Source organism: Entelurus aequoreus, linkage group LG04 (assembly GCF_033978785.1).
Source record: "Entelurus aequoreus isolate RoL-2023_Sb linkage group LG04, RoL_Eaeq_v1.1, whole genome shotgun sequence".
NCBI classification, from domain to species: Eukaryota; Metazoa; Chordata; class Actinopteri; order Syngnathiformes; family Syngnathidae; genus Entelurus; species Entelurus aequoreus.
In genome coordinates, this window is record NC_084734.1 from 51101076 (window position 1) to 51120637 (window position 19562).

A 19562-nucleotide genomic window follows, 5' to 3' on the forward strand; every position below is an offset into this window, starting at 1 on the left:
CACCCTAATAAGTTTTTCAACTTGTTTAAGTCGGGGTCCACTTAAATTGATTCATGATAGATATATACTATCATCATAATACAGTCATCACACAATTCAGAGTATATACATTGAATTATTTACATTATCTACAATTCGGGGTGTGGGATGTGGAGGGGCGGGGGGTTAGGTTTGGTTGATATCAACACTTCAGTCATCAACAATTGCATCATCAGAGAATTGGACATTGGAACAGTGTAGGACTGACTTGGTAGGATATGTACAGCAAGTGTAAGGCATGTGTGGTCACCTAATCTGTGCCCCCCCTCTCCTCAGAGCACAAAAGAGATGGCAGAATAACTTGTCTAAAAGGGGGGTCTATTTAAAGACTAGAGTATCCAAATGAGTTTTAAGATGAAACTTAAATGCTTCTACTTATGTTATTAAACTTATTTGTATTCCATTTCTTACTTTGAACAAGTGCACTCTGCTAATCTATATGAATATAAATATTTCACCTTCATTTTCAAGCAGGTGATAAAAACACTCGTTCATTTTTAATGACGTGCATTTCGGAGGGTCAGAGTGCTTGGCGGACTGTTACGGAAAGAAATGGTGATGTCTGGAGCAGATTGATGGCGAGCAGCTGAGTCAGCATAAGTGATTTCTACAGCTTTATCACCTATTCTTAATTTATTTCAAATATCGACGCAAAAGTTCCATCTTTTCATGCTAATCAGAAAAAGTAGAACATTTAGAACGGAAGTCGTCTGCGTGCTAACATAAAGACAACTGATGTTTTGTGTACAGAGCTTTTGAATAGTGAATACCGTTGTGGTGCCGTGAAACAACCTGAAGAGACAGAAGCAAAGCATCATTCTGTGAAATTGTGTACGGGAAAAAAGATTGAACCACACAACCTAAGGTTTGGTCTTTGAACAGAAAACATCCATATCTTATATTCTTGTGAGGATTTAGGAGCATCAGCCAATGAGACTGAAGAAGAAACCAGTGCCACTTCCTCTGAGTCCAATCTATTCTAAGCGGTCCCTAGACACAAAGACCTGATTATTATCATTAGACGGTCTCGAATTTAGATGACCTCAACACAGCAAGATAGATGTCACGTAAGTGTTGTCGTACCTCTGCAATCCTGTATTTTTAAGACTCTTAATAGACACTATTGAGTGTTGCTCATACCTTACCTTAAATAAATAAACATTTCACAAGATACTACTCAGAGGCAAGCAGCCAAAATGTAGGTACAAGCACTTAAAATGAGAGGAGCCAGAGCAGTTGGCTCAGGATGCCTTGGGGAAGAGACTATGGCACAACTGGCTTGTGAATGCCTTGTGACTCCAAGAGAAGCTGGACAAAGTAGTCAGGAAGATGGAAGTCTGGCTGTCTTTCATTTCGCTGCTGCCCTCGCAACCCGACCAAGGACAGACGCAAGAAGATGGACAGATGGACTACAAGAACGCTGCTTATTACTTTTACTATGATCATTCCAGCGTTAACGCAAGATAGAAAATCACTTTAGGGTGATTGGCCGAATAACCCAAACTGGGACTGACTAGCAATATTGGTTGAAAAACATGGCCGCCATCCAGCAGGGTACTGGTGGCAATGGGATTCTCCATAGGTCATTTGACTAAAGCAGTGATTCTAAAACTTTTTTCACAAAGTACCACCTTAGAAAAAACTTGGCTCTTCAAGTACAACCATAACGACTAACATTAAAATACAGTAGCGTACGTGGTAGGCTTAAGTATTTATTTAAAAAAAATTAGACGTTTTATTTGACAAGTATATTTTGGCCACTGTAACATTACACAGTTTGAACAGTAACACTGTGTTTGAATATAGGAAAATTAAATACCGTCCTTTAATCAAGTGATTGGATGGAGTCGCACCACAGTTTTGAGAATCACTGCTCTAATCAGGCATGTGATTTGAACTTAATGAAAAATACTGACAACAAGCCAAGGGTCTGGGGGGCCCTGGTGGGGGGACAAGGGAGGGCAACCCCCCCGAAGCTCCTGGTTTTTCAGCAATTGAACATGCAAAAATTAGCCAAAAAAGTTTGTTAAAAGAATTGAACAATTATCAACAGAGTTTACATAAGTGCATACCCCATTAATCCAAATGAATCACTATGTCCGTTTCAGTCACTATGTTATTTAGTCACTACAGTAATTACAACTTGTGTTCACATCCACAGGAACCACATGGGTTAGCCTACTCTATTTACAACCTTACTAGTGTTCACTTCACAGCCACAGATGGTTCATCTAGTTATTTACATATTTAGTTCATTCACACATTACTTTGGCATTTTTGCCATGATGGCTCTGACATGAGGCTTCCTGGCAAATGTCTGAGCAGCTTGCATTTTCCTTTTTGTTTCTGCTTTAGTGGATTCTGCATTGGATTTTATAGCAAATTTCTGTCTTTTTGACTCCCTCTCCACTTCTAACTGATCCAAATGCAAAACTCATAAAGAGTACACTTTTTATTTTATTAGCTAACTTCCTTTAGCTGAATAGCCATTTGTGATTTATAGCATGAAATAACAAATATCTTGCAGTCATGTTTATGTTTCAAAATGATTCAACTTTTCAATGTCAAAATATAAACAGTAGAAATAATGAACAACATGTCAGCTACAGCCTTGTATTCCACGTCTTCCATGTCGAGAGCAGTTTTGATTTGGGCTTACGTGGTAAACAACTCAAATGAATGTTTTGGGCATTGTTTTATCCAGTCGCATACATTTGTCCAACTGTGGCCAAGTAGACACATTGTGGGTTTCCTAGACATCGTCTACATCGCTAAAAGAAAAATCTACGGAAGAGAATCCCTCTGCCATCTTCCACTAGTTTTTTTAATATATAAATCAGCCGCTTGAATATTCCCTCTTGTCGTCATTTGGGATGTGTGTGTCTGTTGTGATTCCCCTTCCTGGTTCGATGACCCGCTCTAACTTGCCTCTGATTGGCCTGTCCCTAATGTTTTTCCGTAACCTTAACCAATCGTGACTCATCAAAGTAAACCAACCAACCAACCAACCACGGATGTTCTTATACGTAAACCAACCAATCATTGATTTTTCCCGTATATTTTGTTCCCTGCCCGAGGAGTTGCATTAGTCCAGTTCTCTCGTCTCCCTCTTTCTTCTTTTGTAGCATGTAGCTTAGCTAACCACTACATGGGTCAAAAAATAGCTAAGCTATGGAAATGTATTCTTATTTAATGGAAAACCGTAGTTGTTACCACTGCAGCCGTAAACCGGAATGGATGATCAAAAACCGTACTCATTACGGGAAAACCGTAGTTGTTGGCTGGTATGGCAAAGAGACGGATCAAGATTTTTACACAGATTTTAGGTCGGAAAGAACGAAGAAAAACGGAAAATATATTTTTATATTTTTAAGAGACGGATTTCCAACACCAGACCGAAAAATCACATGCCTGTCTAATGAATATAAAACAATTAACTCACAAATTTAGTTTAGAGTCATGTCAGAATTTTCAAGCTATGAAACTAGCTTGAAACTAGGCTAGGCTAACTAATCATTGATGAAAGCACTTGCCTAGCATTGGAATGCGTCCACTCAAAAGAAACAACCAAGTCGGAGTGCTTGGATGCAGATATTTACGACATGAATGTTTCCAGGAAATACTGCTAAAGGAGCTCACAGAACGACAGAAGCAAATATCAGGACAACAAAAAGAGATCTCAAACCAAAATAAATATCTACAGGATTACTTGACAGAGAATTGGTAAAGCATAAAAAGCATTAACAGAGAAATAAAAAAACAGAGTTGAGTACTAAGGTTGTCCAAAATGCTTTCAATAGGCTAAGATTGTAAACAAGCACGTAATGCCAGCAAGTGCCAAGTTGGAAGGAATTCAACAAATGTTGGTCAGATAAATAACTCAACTTTAAGACAAACAGGTGTTAAGGAAGCCAAAGATCCAACATTCATCTTTATTTCGAACAGTCAGTAAAACAGGCAATATGAAGAAAAGTTCATAAAGATTTAGTTTGAAAAGGCGTTCTGTATAGAGGATGCAAAAGAGACAATAGTAATATAGAATAGTAGCAATTAAGGTCACTGTAAGCGAACGTAACTCTTGCAGAGTTCGTGGTCCCTGATATCTCCCCAGCCCCCGTTTTTCACATGCGGGGCCACCCCTCCGGCCCCGTTGGACGGCAGTCTCTTGGTAATCAGGAGGTTCTTGGGAAACAGCTGGTTCCCGCTGGTCTGCAGGATATTTTCTATCTTGGTTTTCTGGCCAGCCGGCATGCAGGTGGTCTTCTTGTGGTGCATGCCGCAATCCCCTGCGTGGAAAATCCGTGGTGCCTCGCTGACAATGACCTTCCAGTAAGAAGGCAAGCAGGACACGGTCAGGTGCTGCAAGGACCAGTCCCAGTTGTAGTCATCGTAGGTGCAGAACGTGTCCGTGCACCGGAGGAGCTTCTGGTAGGTCTCCCGACTCAGAGCCATGCCCATGTTGTGCTCCGTGGACTTCCACGCCTTTACTTCCACCTTGTTGGCTTTGCTGGAGTAGCCGATGTGACTGTAGCTGCCCAGCGACAGGATGTCGCAGTCACTACACTGCTCCCTTTTCAGGGAAGACATCAGCCTCAGCACATGGATAAAATCCGGAGACAGAAAGTGGTCCTCCTCAATCAGCAGGACCAGACCTTTATAGTCCTTAAGGACATGGACTCTGTCCCACACAAAGTGCAACTTCCACCACCAGTGGTGCTTGGTCTGGGAGAACTTGGCCTCACGATAGTGTCCGAACGAATCGGGGTACTCTGCGTTGATGCATCCCAGTTTTAGGGCGTCCTTTTTTGGAATGTCTCTGGGACAGTCATTGGGGTCGTTACCGGGGAACTCCTGCGGGTACAACTGGATGCTGAATGGGAAGAAAATCTGAAGAACCTGACAGAAGTCGACTGAGCTGACCACTTTGTTGATCTCAGCGGACCAGTAGTCATGGCTGAATATCAGCAGTATGCCTTCCACACCTCTGGCCTTTCGCAAGCTGTCCACCAGCAGCTTGAGATAATCTGGTCTGTTGTGGACTTGCACCACCACAACCAGGTCGTCCTTCTGCCGCGCTGCCTTAAACTTCTCATTTCTTATGGTCTGGTCAAAGTTAAGCTGGAAGACAATGCTGCGGTAGACCAAGGTAGAGTTGTCCACATTGGGTTTGTTTTCTTTATTTTTTGATCTTTCAGGGAGCGACTCATTTGTTTGGACAATCGGAAGTGGAACGGGTGTTCGGCTAACGGAAGGTGTGGCTGGTAACTGGATATGATCGTTAGGGCTGCTGCTAATGCCGTTACTTCTCTTTACTGCCTCCGCTTCCTTCGGTAAAGAGTCGTTTTTCTTCTGTCGTCCACTGCTCCAGAAGGCTAGGCCGCAAATGACAACCACCACAGTCACTATCACCACCTTCCTCTTGTAGATTCGGAATCTCATTATAAAAAGATCGGATCTCTTGAATTTTAGGAATAACTTGAAAATCAAACAGTTGCAGTGATCAAAAAGGCGCTAGGAGGAGGCTAATTGCTGGACACATGGATCCTGCTCCACTGCCGCTGGTGGGTGGGGGAATATTCCATAAGGCATGACAGGTGCTGGAAGGCAGCAAGGTTGCACTGATTGTGAACTGCCTGAATGGAAAAAAAAACAAGACATAAAGTTTATATGTATATGAAACAAAATACGGACAAGTCATATAAGGGCTGGGTGATATGGCAAAAAAATGATCACAATTAATTTTTTCATATCATCCGATCTCAATTATATTTTGTATTTTTTATTAAAGTGCAGGATCAAACTGTTTACTACTGCTGTATCTTGTAACAGACATTTCCACCATGTTTGATTGAAGTAATATAAGCTAACAGCTGATAACTGCCATTTTGTTCATAGCTAAGATCAGGAGCGTAGGAACGAGTTCAACATTGGGATACACACGCACAAACATGCACATTAGGTGGAATCTCGATTGATGAACACCTTTATTTGCATCCTTTTTGGTTTAAAAACCTTTACATCGTGCCAAATATGCCTCTGTGTGCAAACCATGTCTCGGCATACAAACGCTTCATTCATTCATTCATTTTGCAAGCCACCTGAAGCCATCGGGGGTTGCCATTTTGATGACACCACTTCCCGTACAGGGCATGGCCATTTAGAAAAGGCAGGACCTCCTATGTCACATCCTGTTTATATCCTGTACACACAGGCGCTGCCATTTTGAAGAGCTTCGACAGCGAGCGGCACTTCCGACGTTAAACCTGGGCCGATAACAAATTTTGCTCGACGATATATTGACCTACAAATTATTGCAGATAAACAATATTATTGCCATTATTTTGGGGGGGACCAAATTAGCCACTGACGTAATGACAATACATGACAATAATGCAGGTACATCCTTTCAAATGCAATAAACTTGTGCTTATCGCAGGGCTCGAATTTAGCCGCGACACCGCAGCACTTGCCGCGACCGCCCTTGTGATTTGCTGTAATAACCTAAAAATTTACACACTAAAAGAACACCTCCAGGCAACTTCAACCCTAAACTAACACCCCCCCCCCCCCCTTCCACATCCTACCTCCCCGGATTGTAAATAATCAAATGTAGATACTTATTCGTATGCTTTCTGATCTCTCTCTCTCTCTCTGTCCACTACTTGCTGTACATATCCTAAGTCAGTCCTACACTGTTCCAATGTCCATTTCTCTGATGATGCAATTGTTGATGACTTGATTATCTTGTGTGATGACTGTATTATGATGACATACTTGCCAACCCTCCCGTTTTTAGCGGGAGAATCCCGATATTCAGCGCCTCTCCCGACAACCTCCCGACAGAGATTTTCTCCCGACAAACTCCCGGTATTCAGCCGGAGCTGGAGGCCACGCCCCCCCCCCCCCCCCAAAAAAAAAGTCTGCCGCAGATGCGATTGGACCTGACCAGCCTCCGGGTACAAGTACTGGAGTACCAATTGCTTGCCAGGGAAGATCTTCCCCAGGAAGCAAGGATTGACCGGTTTTGGGCCATGCTAGGGAGAGATGGAAGATTCCACACTCTCGTGCATTTGATGAAAGCACTTTTGTGCGTGCCACACAGAAATGCATCATCAGAGAGGGTGTTCAGCATGGTTAGAAAAATAGTGACAGAGAATAGAAAGAGGATGGACAATTCAACCCTTAACAAAGCATTGTACTTTCAAGTACAACAATGAGTAGATGAGTGTTGTGTGTTTGTGTGTGTATATGTGTAAATAAATTAACACTAAAATTCAAGTATTTCTTTTATTTATATATATAATAAAATAAAATTTTAAAAAAAATAAATAAATAAATTAAAAAAAAAATAAATATATATATATATATATAGCTAGAATTCACTGAAAGTCAAGTATTTATATATATATATATATGAAATACTTGAGTTGGTGAATTCTAGCTGTAAATATACTCTCCTCTTAACCACGCCCCCACCTCCTGATATTGGAGGTCTCAAGGTTGGCAAGTATGTATGATGATAGTATATATCTGTATCATGAATCAATTTAAGTCATACTTGCCAACCTTGAGACCTCCAATATCGGGAGGTGGGGGGGGCGTGGTTAAGAGGAGAGTATATTTACCGCTAGAATTCACCAACTCAAGTATTTCATATATATATATATATATGTATATATATATATATATATATATATATATATATATATATATATATATATATATACATATATATATATATATGAAATACTTGACTTTCAGTGAATTCTAGCTATATATATATATATTTAAATATATATATATATATGTGACGGTCCACAACTGTGTGTGGCAAAATGCAGTTCCACACTGCTGTCGCTTCAACATATCACTGGCACCAGGTGGATTATGAATTTCTTTTATTACAGTGTCCTGCAAAACAGTGCAAATTGTGAGACTGTGAGTCAACTTGGGTCACGGGATTATCAATTGGAAGGCATCACAGTTCTGAGCCCTTCCCGCAGGTAAAGTACATACCACTTCTCGCCAGCAACAGGCGCTGTTGCAACACTTCATTCATAATTTAAAGGCCTACTGAAATGAATTTTTTTTATTTAAACGGGAATAGCAGATCCATTTTATGTGTCATACTTGATCATTTCGCGATATTGCCATATTTTTGCTGAAAGGATTTAGTAGAGAAAATTGACGATAAACTTCGCAACTTTTGCTCGCTGATAAAAAAAAGCCTTGCCCCTACCGGAAGTATAGCGTGACGTCACAAGACTAAGGATTCCTCACAATTCCCCGTTGTTTGCAATGGAGCGAGAGACATTCGGACCGAGAAAGCAACGATTACCCCATTAATTTGAGCGAGGATGAAAGATTCGTGGATGAAGAACTTTAGAGTGAAGGACTACCGTGTAGTGCGGGGTGTATCTTTTTTCGCTCTGACCGTAACTTAGGTACAATCTGGCTCATTGGATTCCACACTCTCTCCTTTTTCTATTGTGGATCACGGATTTGTATTTTTTTTTTTTTTTTCCAAATATTTTTATTGAATTTTGCAGACAATACAGCATGATGAATCATGGCAACAGCAAGTTGGAGTATCTGCACATTTTTCAATAAGTAACATAATAAACCCCATCCCTTACCATACCCACCCACTTAATTCCCAAGGTAATTGTCGCCTAGTGCCCACAACAAATATAGACACACATGAATATATGCAAACTTAGCTTCAATCTAACAAACTATATTGAAGTAAATAAAGAGTAAATAAGGTGAAATAAATAAATAAATAATACCTAAGATATACAATAAAATATAACGTAAAAGTAAATAAACACAAGGAATGAGGGGGGGGGGGGGGTCTTCAGCGGTCAGTTCTGTCTAAGTTGGGTTACCCGAATCGCTTGGGGTGATGTCAAGCTTGTCCCTAATAAGGTCCAGGAGGGGGCCCCAAGTTTTATGGAAAGATGCCACAGATCCTTTCTGCGAGAACCGAAGCTTCTCTAATTGCAGACACCGCAAGACATCTTGTATCCAATTGTTATGGCTCGGCGGAGACGCAAGCTTCCATTTAAAAAGAATTGTACGCCTAGCCAGCAGAGTCGTTAACGCAATGACATGACGAGCGGTTGCAGGTAAACCGTCCACCTGCGGAACGCCAAAAAGGGCAGTCAGCGGGCTGGGTGTTATTGTTCTATCAAGGGCCTGCCCGACAGTGTCAAAAATAGCCGACCAAAAACTTGAGTTTTGGGCACGTCCAGAACATATGCAAATGGTCAGCTGGGGATTGTCTACAGCGGTTACAAGCGTCGCTATGGTTGGGGTATATTTTAGCCAGTCTAGCATTAGTAAAATGTGCTTTATGTAGTATCTTACATTGTATTAGGCCATGCCTAGCGCATATAGATGATGAATGCACCAGCCTCAAAGCTTCTCTCCACCGCCCGTCAGGTATAGGTGCCCCAAGGTCATGCTCCCAGGATTCTCTGGCAGGTGAAGTGTTGAGTGGATTCAGAAAGCAGATTTCATTATATATTACAGATATCAAACGTCGTTTGTCAGAGTCAAAGGAGAGAAACCGATCAATTTCTGCTTCTGGGGGGCGGTTGGGAAAATGGGGAAATTGTTTTTTAATAAAATGCCTTATTTGAAGGTATCGGAAGAAATGTGTATTAGGTATATTGTATCTTGTTGACAGAGAAGCGAACGAAGAGAACACTCCATCGTGGTACAACGGATTTGTATTTTAAACCACTTCGGATACTATATCCTCTTGAAAATGAACATGTAAATACACGGTTAATAACTTTCAGCTTGGCGAAGCTAAAAAAAAAATAGAAGCTATGTTAGCTACAGAGCTAACGTGATAGCAGGCTCAAAATGCAGATAGAAACAAAATTTTAAAAAACCCTGACTGGAAGACTAGACAGAAGATCAACAATACTATTAAAGCATGAACATGTAAATACACGGTTATTAATTTTCAGCTTGGCGAAGCTAAAAAAAATAGAAGCTAAGTTAGCTACGGAGCTAACGTGATAGCATCATTCTCAAATGCAGATAGAAACAACATTTAAAAAACCCTGACTGGAAGGCTAGACAGAAGATCAACAATACTATTAAACCATGAACATGTAAATACACGGTTATTAATTTTCAGCTTGGCGAAGCTAAAAAAAATAGAAGCTAAGTTAGCTACGGGGCGGCGGCGGGCGTTGTAGCTTTCGACGACACTCCGGCCGCCATCAGAGTTGGCAAGAAACATATATTTCCCCAAAGTTACGTGCGTGACATGCACATATCGACACGCACGTACGGGCAAGCGATCAAATGTTTGGAAGCCAAAGCTGTACTCACCGTAGTGCGTCTGCTATCCTGCTCAAAACACAACACAACCTCCTGGTGTTGGTGTTGCTACAGCCAGCCGCTAATACACCGATCGCACCTACAACTTTCTTATTTGCAGTCTCCATTGTCCATTAAACAAATTACAAAATATTCACCAACACAGATGTCCAGAATACTGTGGAATTTTGTCGAAGAAAACAGCTATTTGCATAGGGTTTAAACACTACCCTTGACCGCGACGTTTTCAAGCGGAAGTTTCCCGGGAATTTTAAAATTGCACTTTATAAGTTAACCCGGCCGTATTGGCATGTGTTGCAATGTTAAGATTTTATCATTGATATATAAACTATCAGACTGCGTGGTCGGTAGTAGTGGCTTTCAGTAGGCCTTTAATCAAGCATAATGAACGTCTGTTTCTACACCGTTACATACACATATATATATATATATATATTTATTTTTTATTTTTATTTTTTTATTTATTTATTATATAAATAAAAGAAATACTTGAATTTTAGTGTTCATTTATTTACACATATACACACACACGCACACACAACACTCATCTACTCATTGTTGTACTTGAAAGTACAATGCTTTGTTAAGGGTTGAATTGTCCATCCTCTTTCTATTCTCTGTCACTATTTTTGTTTTGGGGCGTGGCCTCCAGCTCCGGCTGAATACCGGGAGTTTGTCGGGAGAAAATCTCTGTCGGGAGGTTGTCGGGAGAGGCGCTGAATATCGGGATTCTCCCGCTAAAAACGGGAGGGTTGGCAAGTATGATTTAAGTGGACCCCGACTTAAACAAGTTGAAAAACTTATTCAGGTGTTAGCATTTAGTGGTCAATTGTACGGAATATGTACTGCACTGTGCAATCTACTAATAAAAGTTTCAATCAATCAATCAAACAAACGACCAACATTTACGGCAATAACATGCCGTGACCACCCTTGACTTTTTACCTGTTAATGAGTAGAGATGTAACGATAAACGGTATAATGATAGACAGCGGTAAAATTACAGACGGTTAGTAACACTGTTTAAGTTTTTATTTACCGAAAAACCGTCATCTAGTAATGCATTTTAGGCAACTGCTTACTTCCTGAATACTGAAGTGCCGCAGAGTCTACGCATGCGCAATTGAGCCGTTCGGCTCGGGAAACATGGCGGCGACTCCATGGACTTTGTTTTGAAAATGTTCCCTCCGAGCTTCGTTTCAATCGCTTCTACTTCAGTGGAGTCTCAGAGTGTGATTAAGAGCGCAAGGAGGAGAACAATATTTGATGTTGCAGTTTCATTTTGAACGTGCAGCTGGCGTCCTTCCGCCAGTGGCTAGGACTGAGAGTTACCATGCAGCAGGCGATGTGTCGGGAACGTTGTCACAACTTGTTTATTAAGTTTGTAGTTTGTTTATTGGGATGTTCACTCGTCCTTTATTTAACTGCAAACTTTGTTAGTGTAGCTAGTAATGATGTCATTACTAGCTAAAATGTTTTGTCATCACATCGAGATGTCCGGGAGGCACAAAGATTGTGTTAGATGTGAGGTGTCACTCCTCTTTATTTTTGTTGGCCAAACTGTTGCACTGAAATACATGGTTGTTGTTGAAGAACATAGCTTCTTTATTTGACTTTATCTTCATTAGCCAAACTGCTTTGTGTTTTATATTGATATCAAAAAGTAAACACCATGTTTTTTTTACGTTACTTGTTTTTTTTCATTCCACAAAGTAATTACTTTAAAAACCATTCATGTGACATAGCATTTTGTTAATGTTTTATGTTGTATAGTTAATTCCTATACCACATATTTCTACTCAAACTCTCAATGGATCTGTCCTGATACAGCATGTACACGTGCACAAATTAGTACATGTAAATGTACATAACTTAAAAAATACCTCTCTCTATGAAAATGTAAAACTAGAGATAAAGGCATCATGTAATAAAAGATCTGACACGCTGATACTATTAATGAACAAAAACACAAATATTTGTCTTTAAATATATAGATCCAGAATGTAGAGCATTTTTATTAGATATTACAAATTACATGATGGCGTCGCATTCACACCCCAACACTGCTTTACCAAACATAGTGAATAGTCAAAATTACTAATCGTGATTTAAATATTGATAACAATAATCTTAATTATTATTTTGCCCATAACTGTGCAGTCCTATGTATAAGACTTGACCTCATATATTAACACTATTTGTATCTTTATGGGCAAAAAGTGCAGTTACGTCGTATATCCATAAGATGCCATCTTGCAAATGTTTCACATTTATTTTTAGTATAATTTTGTTTCTGCCAAATTACTTTGTTTATAATGCTTGTGTTGCTTTCATATGCACATTCAGCTTTCTACTTGAGGTACATATATACATTTTGAATGTGTGTGTTTCAAAACATTTATTTGGTTAAAGGATTTCAGTAAGTAGTTTTTGAAACTTTTGAGCACATTTAAAATTACCGCGATAATAATACCGTGATAATTTTGGTCACAATAACCGTGATTTTTAAGGCAACACTTGCCTTGACCTTAAAAAGTTAAAATTCGAGGCCTGTTGTCGTATACTTTAACATTGTATTTGGAATGTAAACTTTTAAATCTCCAAGTTAAATAAAACAAACAATATATATATATATATATATATATATATATATATATATATATATATATATATATATATATATATATATATATATATATATATATATATATATATAACATTTATTTTATTTTATTTTTTATTTTTTTTGCAGTTGAATAAAAATGACAACCAAAAGCCACCAACATTAGAATTCTTAAATATTGGCTGCAATATGAAGCTTTTGTTCCCCCTCCGTTATGGCTGGTTATGGAGGCTAACTCAACTAAAATAATCAAAATAACCAGTACTTCTGGACCGCATATGTAAAAAATTTAATTAAAAAATGTTTAAAAAAAAAATCACAACCAAAAGCAATAAAATATGTTAAAGGAAGGGTGACGCGCCGTAAAATTTACAGAACCAAAACAATAAATTAAAAGTATTGACAAACAAAGTTGCACTTCAAGTTTGAACATGTAGGCAGATGTAGAGTTGTACTTACTGAAATGACAATCAAGTTAGGACCTTTATAAACAAAAGTGCAGAGTAACAATATAAACACTACATTATAAGCAGATGTATTAACAGGTCATAGGCAAAAAAAAACTTAAGTCTAGCAGATTGCGAGTGAGGAAACACCAACATGACATGACAACATAACAAATGTCTGTCGAACGTTAGCAGCACTTTTAAAATTCTTGTTTTCAAAAGTATTAAATGGCAGCATTGTCTTAGGCAATGTTTTTAACCACACTTTCTATGAGCGCACAGCGTTTTGCGCTGTTTTGTTTCCACTGACCTGGCTTGTTCACCAAACGCCTCAGTGAGTGTGGACTGTCAGGTAGTTGTGTTTCAAGTGGGTGTGAAGGTTTGTTGTATTTGGGCATGTTCGGCAAACTGGCTCCTCTGTGTTGAAAGTCTCATCTTGTTCCAAAGGTTTAAACCTGAAATATTCCCACACTGGTATGGTACCATTTGGTTTTGTGATCCTTTTGTCCATGTTCACTAAAACATGCTAACTTGTTGCACTGTGTGATGCGAGCGGGCCAGCAGAACCACTTCGCTGCACAAAGAGTCAAAGACACTAAATGAAGGACAAGAGAGTTCATCCCCTTCTTTTCTTTACGCTCTGGCGACGAAAAGGGAAATGTTCTTGAAGCATGTACATGGCAATTTATAGACACTGAAAACTTACAGACTTAATTTTCATTTATTGCCAGTTAATTGACTTATCAAATATCAGCCCAGGCCTATCTTGACGAGTTTATTTCCACAACTGCCGTACCTTACGCTTGTCAGAGCTGTGTGAGCCTGTCTTAGAGATCCCTTTGTGTGATCAGAAACACTTTAAAGGCCTACTGAAACCCACTACTACCGACCACGCAGTCTCATAGTTTATATATCAATGATGAAATCTTAACATTGCAACACATGCCAATACGGCCGGGTTAACTTATAAATTGCAATTTTAAATTTCCCTCTAAACTTCCGGTTGAAAATGTCTATGTATGATGACGTATGCGCGTGACGTCAATGGTTGAAACGGAAGTATTCGAACACATTGAATCCATACAAAAAGCTTGGTTTTCATCGCAAAATTCCACAGTATTCTGGACATCTGTGTTGGTGAATCTTTTGCAATTTGTTTAATGAACAATGAAGACTGCAAAGAAGAAAGTTGTAGGTGGGATCGGTGTATTAGCGGCTGGCTGCAGCAACACAACCAGGAGGACTTTGACTTGGATAGCAGACGCGCTTCCGACGCCAGCCGCCGACCGCACGGATGATCGGGTGAAGTCCTTCGTCGCTCCGTCGATCGCTGGACCTCAGGTGAGCACAGGTGTTGATGAGCAGATGAGGGCTGGCTGGCGTAGGTGGATATCTAATGTTTTTAACATAGCTCTGTGAGGTCCCGTTGCTAAGTTAGCTTCAATGGCGTCATTAGCAACAGCATTGTTAAGCTTCGCCAGGCTGGAAAGCATTAACCGTGTATTTACAGGTCCATGGTTTAATAGTATTGTTGATTTTCCGTCTATCCTTCCAGTCAGGGGTTTATTTCTTTTGTTTCTATCTGCATTTAAGCCCGATGCTATCACGTTAGCTCCGTAGCTAAAGTGCTTCGCCGATGTATTGTCATGGAGATAAAAGTCACTGTGAATGTCCATTTCGCGTTCTCGACTCTCATTTTCAAGAGGATATAGTATCCGAGGTGGTTTAAAATACAAATCCGTGATCCACAATAGAAAAAGGAGAGAGTGTGGAATCCAATGAGCCAGCTTGTACCTACGTTACGGTCAGAGCGAAAAAAGATACGTCCTGCACTGCACTCTAGTCCTTCACTCTGACGTACCTCATCCACGAATCTTTCACCCTGGCTCAAATTAATGGGGTAATCGTCGCTTTCTCGGTCCGAATCGCTCTCGCTGCTGGTGTAAACAATGGGGAAATGTGAGGAGCCTTTTAACCTGTGACGTCACGCAACTTCCGGTACAGGCAAGGCTTTTTTTATCAGCGACCAAAAGTTGCGAACTTTATCGTCGATGTTCTCTACTAAATCCTTTCAGCAAAAATATGGCAATATCGCGAAATGATCAAGTACGACACATAGAATGGATCTGCTATCCCTGTTTGAATAAAAAAAAATCATTTCAGTAGGCCTTTAAATGTGTCCAAACCCTCACAGTCTTGCTGTATAGCTTTGGATTTCTAGACAACCATTTCGAGCTAGCGTCCAGGTGAGTTAGCCTGGTACTTGTGGCACCTTCAATTCAAGGATTTTATCAGCGAAGGTGTTTTTGTTCCACAGCAAGTCTTTAATTGTGATGAGACCGAAAAAGATGTCACAGCGGACCTGTATTATAGCGAAGAAAAAAGCATTAACAGGACACAAGGCGATGAAGGATTGCCTCACACTGCTAGTTTGTGCTAATGCTAGGTGGGACTTTTAAAAGTTCCTCCAGATCATATACACATAGAGTACAGTAGTATCTTTTGTCAGACCAGCAACATTCTAAAGTGATACAGTTTGGAAACAAATTCGGGGTAAAATACCTACCACTGATTCGTGCAAGACTTCAACATATCTTAAAATACTCCAGCTTAAAGGACTAACCCAATTGGCGCGTTTAGAAATGTCTTTGGCTTTCCACCACACGATGGCAACCATTGAAGCAGACATGGTTAAGTGGTGTAAAGAAAGTAACACGGTCACGTCTCTCCATCCTAGAGACTCATTACTAAAAGGTTACAATCAGTCAAAAAAAAAAAGAAAACAACAAGTTAGCGCTTAAGTAAAGAGTAGAGACTTCCCTCCCACATTACACTTCATCACATCAGTGTCACTCTTTTTAACACAATTTTAATATACAGGGATTAATTTATTTTTACGCTTGTATGATATTTAATAATGTCATAATCAATCCTGAATGCTATGCCAGGAGATCAAGTGTCATGCCGTCATCAACGAATGAGTGCTTCTATTTCACTAAAAATGTCACAGTTTTACTTAGCGAATAACTTCTTCTTACACTTCCACTATCGTCAAAGAAGGTTCAGAAGTACCTTTAGCTAGTCTGAACTGCAACAACACATCGTTAAAGGATGAGTACTTTTTAAGTTAAATGTCATGGCATTGTTTGATTTCCAGTAGTAAAATATGTTTTACATGAGAATGAGGAAAATTAAAGAGTCACTTTACAAATATTAGTTACATTGCCTGTAGAGTTAAAAATAAAATTTTACAATGGGAACAGTTTGACCTTGAAACAGACTTCTTATATTTCCATTATTTCTGATGGCAAAATTTGAAATACAAACAAATAAACACCCTGACAAGGTTTTTTTTTTTTTGACCTGAATAGGTTCTATTGGACTAATAATCTATATGTGGGTGTGCAAATATACTAATAAAACAGAAAGAGATGTTACGAACAAGTAAATACAGGTCAATACTGTCACAAATAAGTATTCTTACAGTTAAATCAATACATTTTCTGCACATGCACTGTTTTTCAAGTACATTACTTATGCATGTCAACACGGAAAACAATTCATTATTTTAAAGCGATGGTGTCTAACTTTCACCAAAGCAAAGTGATCTCTGTATTACAATGTTTCTATTTCATGGCAGCTCCCGCCATCAGTGTGTGAATGTGTGTGTGAATGGGTAAATGTGGAAATACTGTCAAAGCGCTTTGAGTACCTTGAAGGTAGAAAAGCGCTATACAAGTATAACCCATTTATCATTTATTATCATTTATTTAATTTTGAAAGAGGTCAAGAGATAACAAGCGTGAAACCCTCCCCCCACCCCCTTTATTCGCTGAGGAAGCGAGTGTGAGATGCTTTTAAGTGGATTAAACAGGCCCGTGGCAAGAGCCAAACAAGGCTGATTTAGTCATTATAGAGATATTTGCAAGTGCTTGCGAGTCATTAGAATTGAAACCACGACAATAAATGAGTACACAAATGTAGACCATGATAGCTACAAAAGAAGCTGCATTATTGCTCTAATAATATCTCAAATAACGCAATATTAGTGGTGTTATGACTTGTTTTAATGAATTACAGAAATGTCATAACAAATTGCACATCATTGGGCATCTTACTTTATGTTTAACATGAGTTGACACTTATTTGGAAGATAACGTCAACATTGTTTACATGTTTTTTTGCTTGAACCCCACTGATTTTATAAATCGGCTCACTAACCTTTGGACTTAAAATGTCAATAAGTGAACATGCAAGTGCACTAATGTACTTCATAAACGAGATCATTGGGACACTTTACATATAACATTACTCTTGATGCCTGTGCTCAAATAATCCAATTAACATTAGCAGCATGTTTGATTTAATAACAATGACTTGATGGTCTCTTTTGAAACCTTCATTCACGTCATGTTTAAACTAGTGCATGGTTCCTTTACTTACCGCCCACTTGTATGTCTTTCTCAATGCTAAACGAACGACATTCAAAACATAATGCACATTAGAGTACGTAAAAATATTGACATATAAGCATATTAACAAACCACCAAGCTAAAAGTGGTAGTTTAGCAGCATGCTAGCAGTTAAAGTTAGCTAGGCTATGCTCGCAGCTTGTACAGTAGTAAGCGAAAAGCTCGCCCCCCAAAAGAGCACCCAGCGTACGCTGCAGAAGACCCAGAAACGCAGTGTTGAGGAGATCAGTTACCTAATATCGGATCGACCAAGCTTCCACTTGAGAAGGAAACATCAGTTGGTTCCGGGTCCCGTTTTCCTCCATTCCTCCATTGGAGCGGCTAACAGCTAACTGGTTGACGTGTCCTCGTTGTTGCCGCACTGTGCGCATGTGTCCAGCAGGGGGCAGGCGCGTCACATCTACTAAATATTAGGATTTTGACAGGCTGGTTCAGCCAAACTAAAAGCTACTTTCGCGGGGGGTCCTGGAGCCTATCTCAGCGGAAGGCGGGGTACACCCTGGACATGTCGCTATCTCATCACAGGTCCAACACAGATAGACAGACAACATTCACACACTAGGGACCATTTTAGTGTTGCCAATCAACCTATCCCCAATATCGATTGTACCAATAAACATATTGCAACCCTAAGAATTCTAGCTGTATGTTTGATACGTAACTGTGCTTAGTAATGTCGTGTGGCATCCTTTTATGACGACAACTGACCTGTCAAATATGGGGAAGAAGGCAGAAAGAAGAGGGGAAAAATGAGAATAGGTACAAATATGAGGAAAAGAAGAAGGAACGCAGAGGAAGGATTTTTGTTTTCTGTGTGCCTGAATATAGATGAAAACGTTTTTATGTGCTTTGGACGGGTTTCAAATCCCTTTCTGTATGTAAACTCAACTTTATTGACAGTGATAGGCATACTTGGAAAATGTAGTAAACTAAGCTACAAGTTATTCTTAATTAAGCTACAGGGGAAGCTATCCCCGGAGAATTGTAGCAAACTACACTACAAGCTACACTTCAAGCTACACAGCAACGGCATTTACATCTATAGACCCTACATGTATGATATCAATGTTAATGTAACTGAGAGTGTACAAATGGACACAACACGGGTCCATTACTATTAACTATCTGTCATTTAGCTGGGGAAACCCTATAACTATACGACGGTGTGGTGAGGTTGGGAAAGTGGCCGTGCCAGTAACCTGAGGGTTCCTGGTTCGATCCCCACCTACTACCAACCTTGTCACGTCCGTTGTGTCCTTGAGCAAGACACTTCACCCTTGCTCCTGATGGGTCGTGGTTAGGGCCTTGCATGGCAGCTCCCGCCATCAGTGTGTGAATGTGTGTGTGAATGTGTAACTGTGGAAATAGTGTCAAGGCACTTTGAGTACCATGAAGGTAGAAAAGCGCTATACAAGTATAACCCGTTTACCATTTAACTACATCTAGGAATCCCCGCACCCTACTGTATGTATATATTTAGTTTGCCTTTTCTTTGGCCTACCCCTTTAATGTTATACATTTTCTCTACCTACAATAAAAAACAGCATCCATCTATATATTAACAAATAAAAAACAATTACTTGTGTGTTGTTTGGGAACAGTTGGTAATGGTTATGTGCAGTA

General features: G+C 39.7%; 1 protein-coding gene across 3 annotated transcripts; it reads right to left on the bottom strand.

Moving 5' to 3' along the window:
• Window positions 1-3800: 3800 nt before the first annotated feature.
• Window positions 3801-18490, bottom strand: mgat2 (alpha-1,6-mannosyl-glycoprotein 2-beta-N-acetylglucosaminyltransferase). Of its 3 annotated transcripts, none has more exons than XM_062043616.1 (2): window positions 18173-18490; window positions 3801-5672 (listed from the first exon to the last, which is right to left on the bottom strand). In XM_062043616.1, the coding sequence occupies exon 2, from the start codon at window positions 5476-5478 to the stop codon at window positions 4096-4098; it is 1383 nt and encodes a 460-aa protein (XP_061899600.1). In that variant the 5' UTR covers window positions 5479-5672; window positions 18173-18490; the 3' UTR covers window positions 3801-4095. The 3 variants fall into 3 exon arrangements, with proteins under 3 accessions (XP_061899600.1, XP_061899602.1, XP_061899601.1); XM_062043618.1 differs by lacking the exon at window positions 18173-18490 and adding an exon at window positions 17911-18067; XM_062043617.1 differs by lacking the exon at window positions 18173-18490 and adding an exon at window positions 13778-13920.
• Between the last annotated feature and the right edge of the window lie 1072 nt (window positions 18491-19562).

What these genes read in the sequence shown, in the direction of transcription:
- mgat2 (XM_062043616.1), bottom strand. Translation starts at nt 5,478, where the DNA reads ATGAGATTCCGAATCTACAAGAGGAAGGTGGTGATAGTGACTGTGGTG.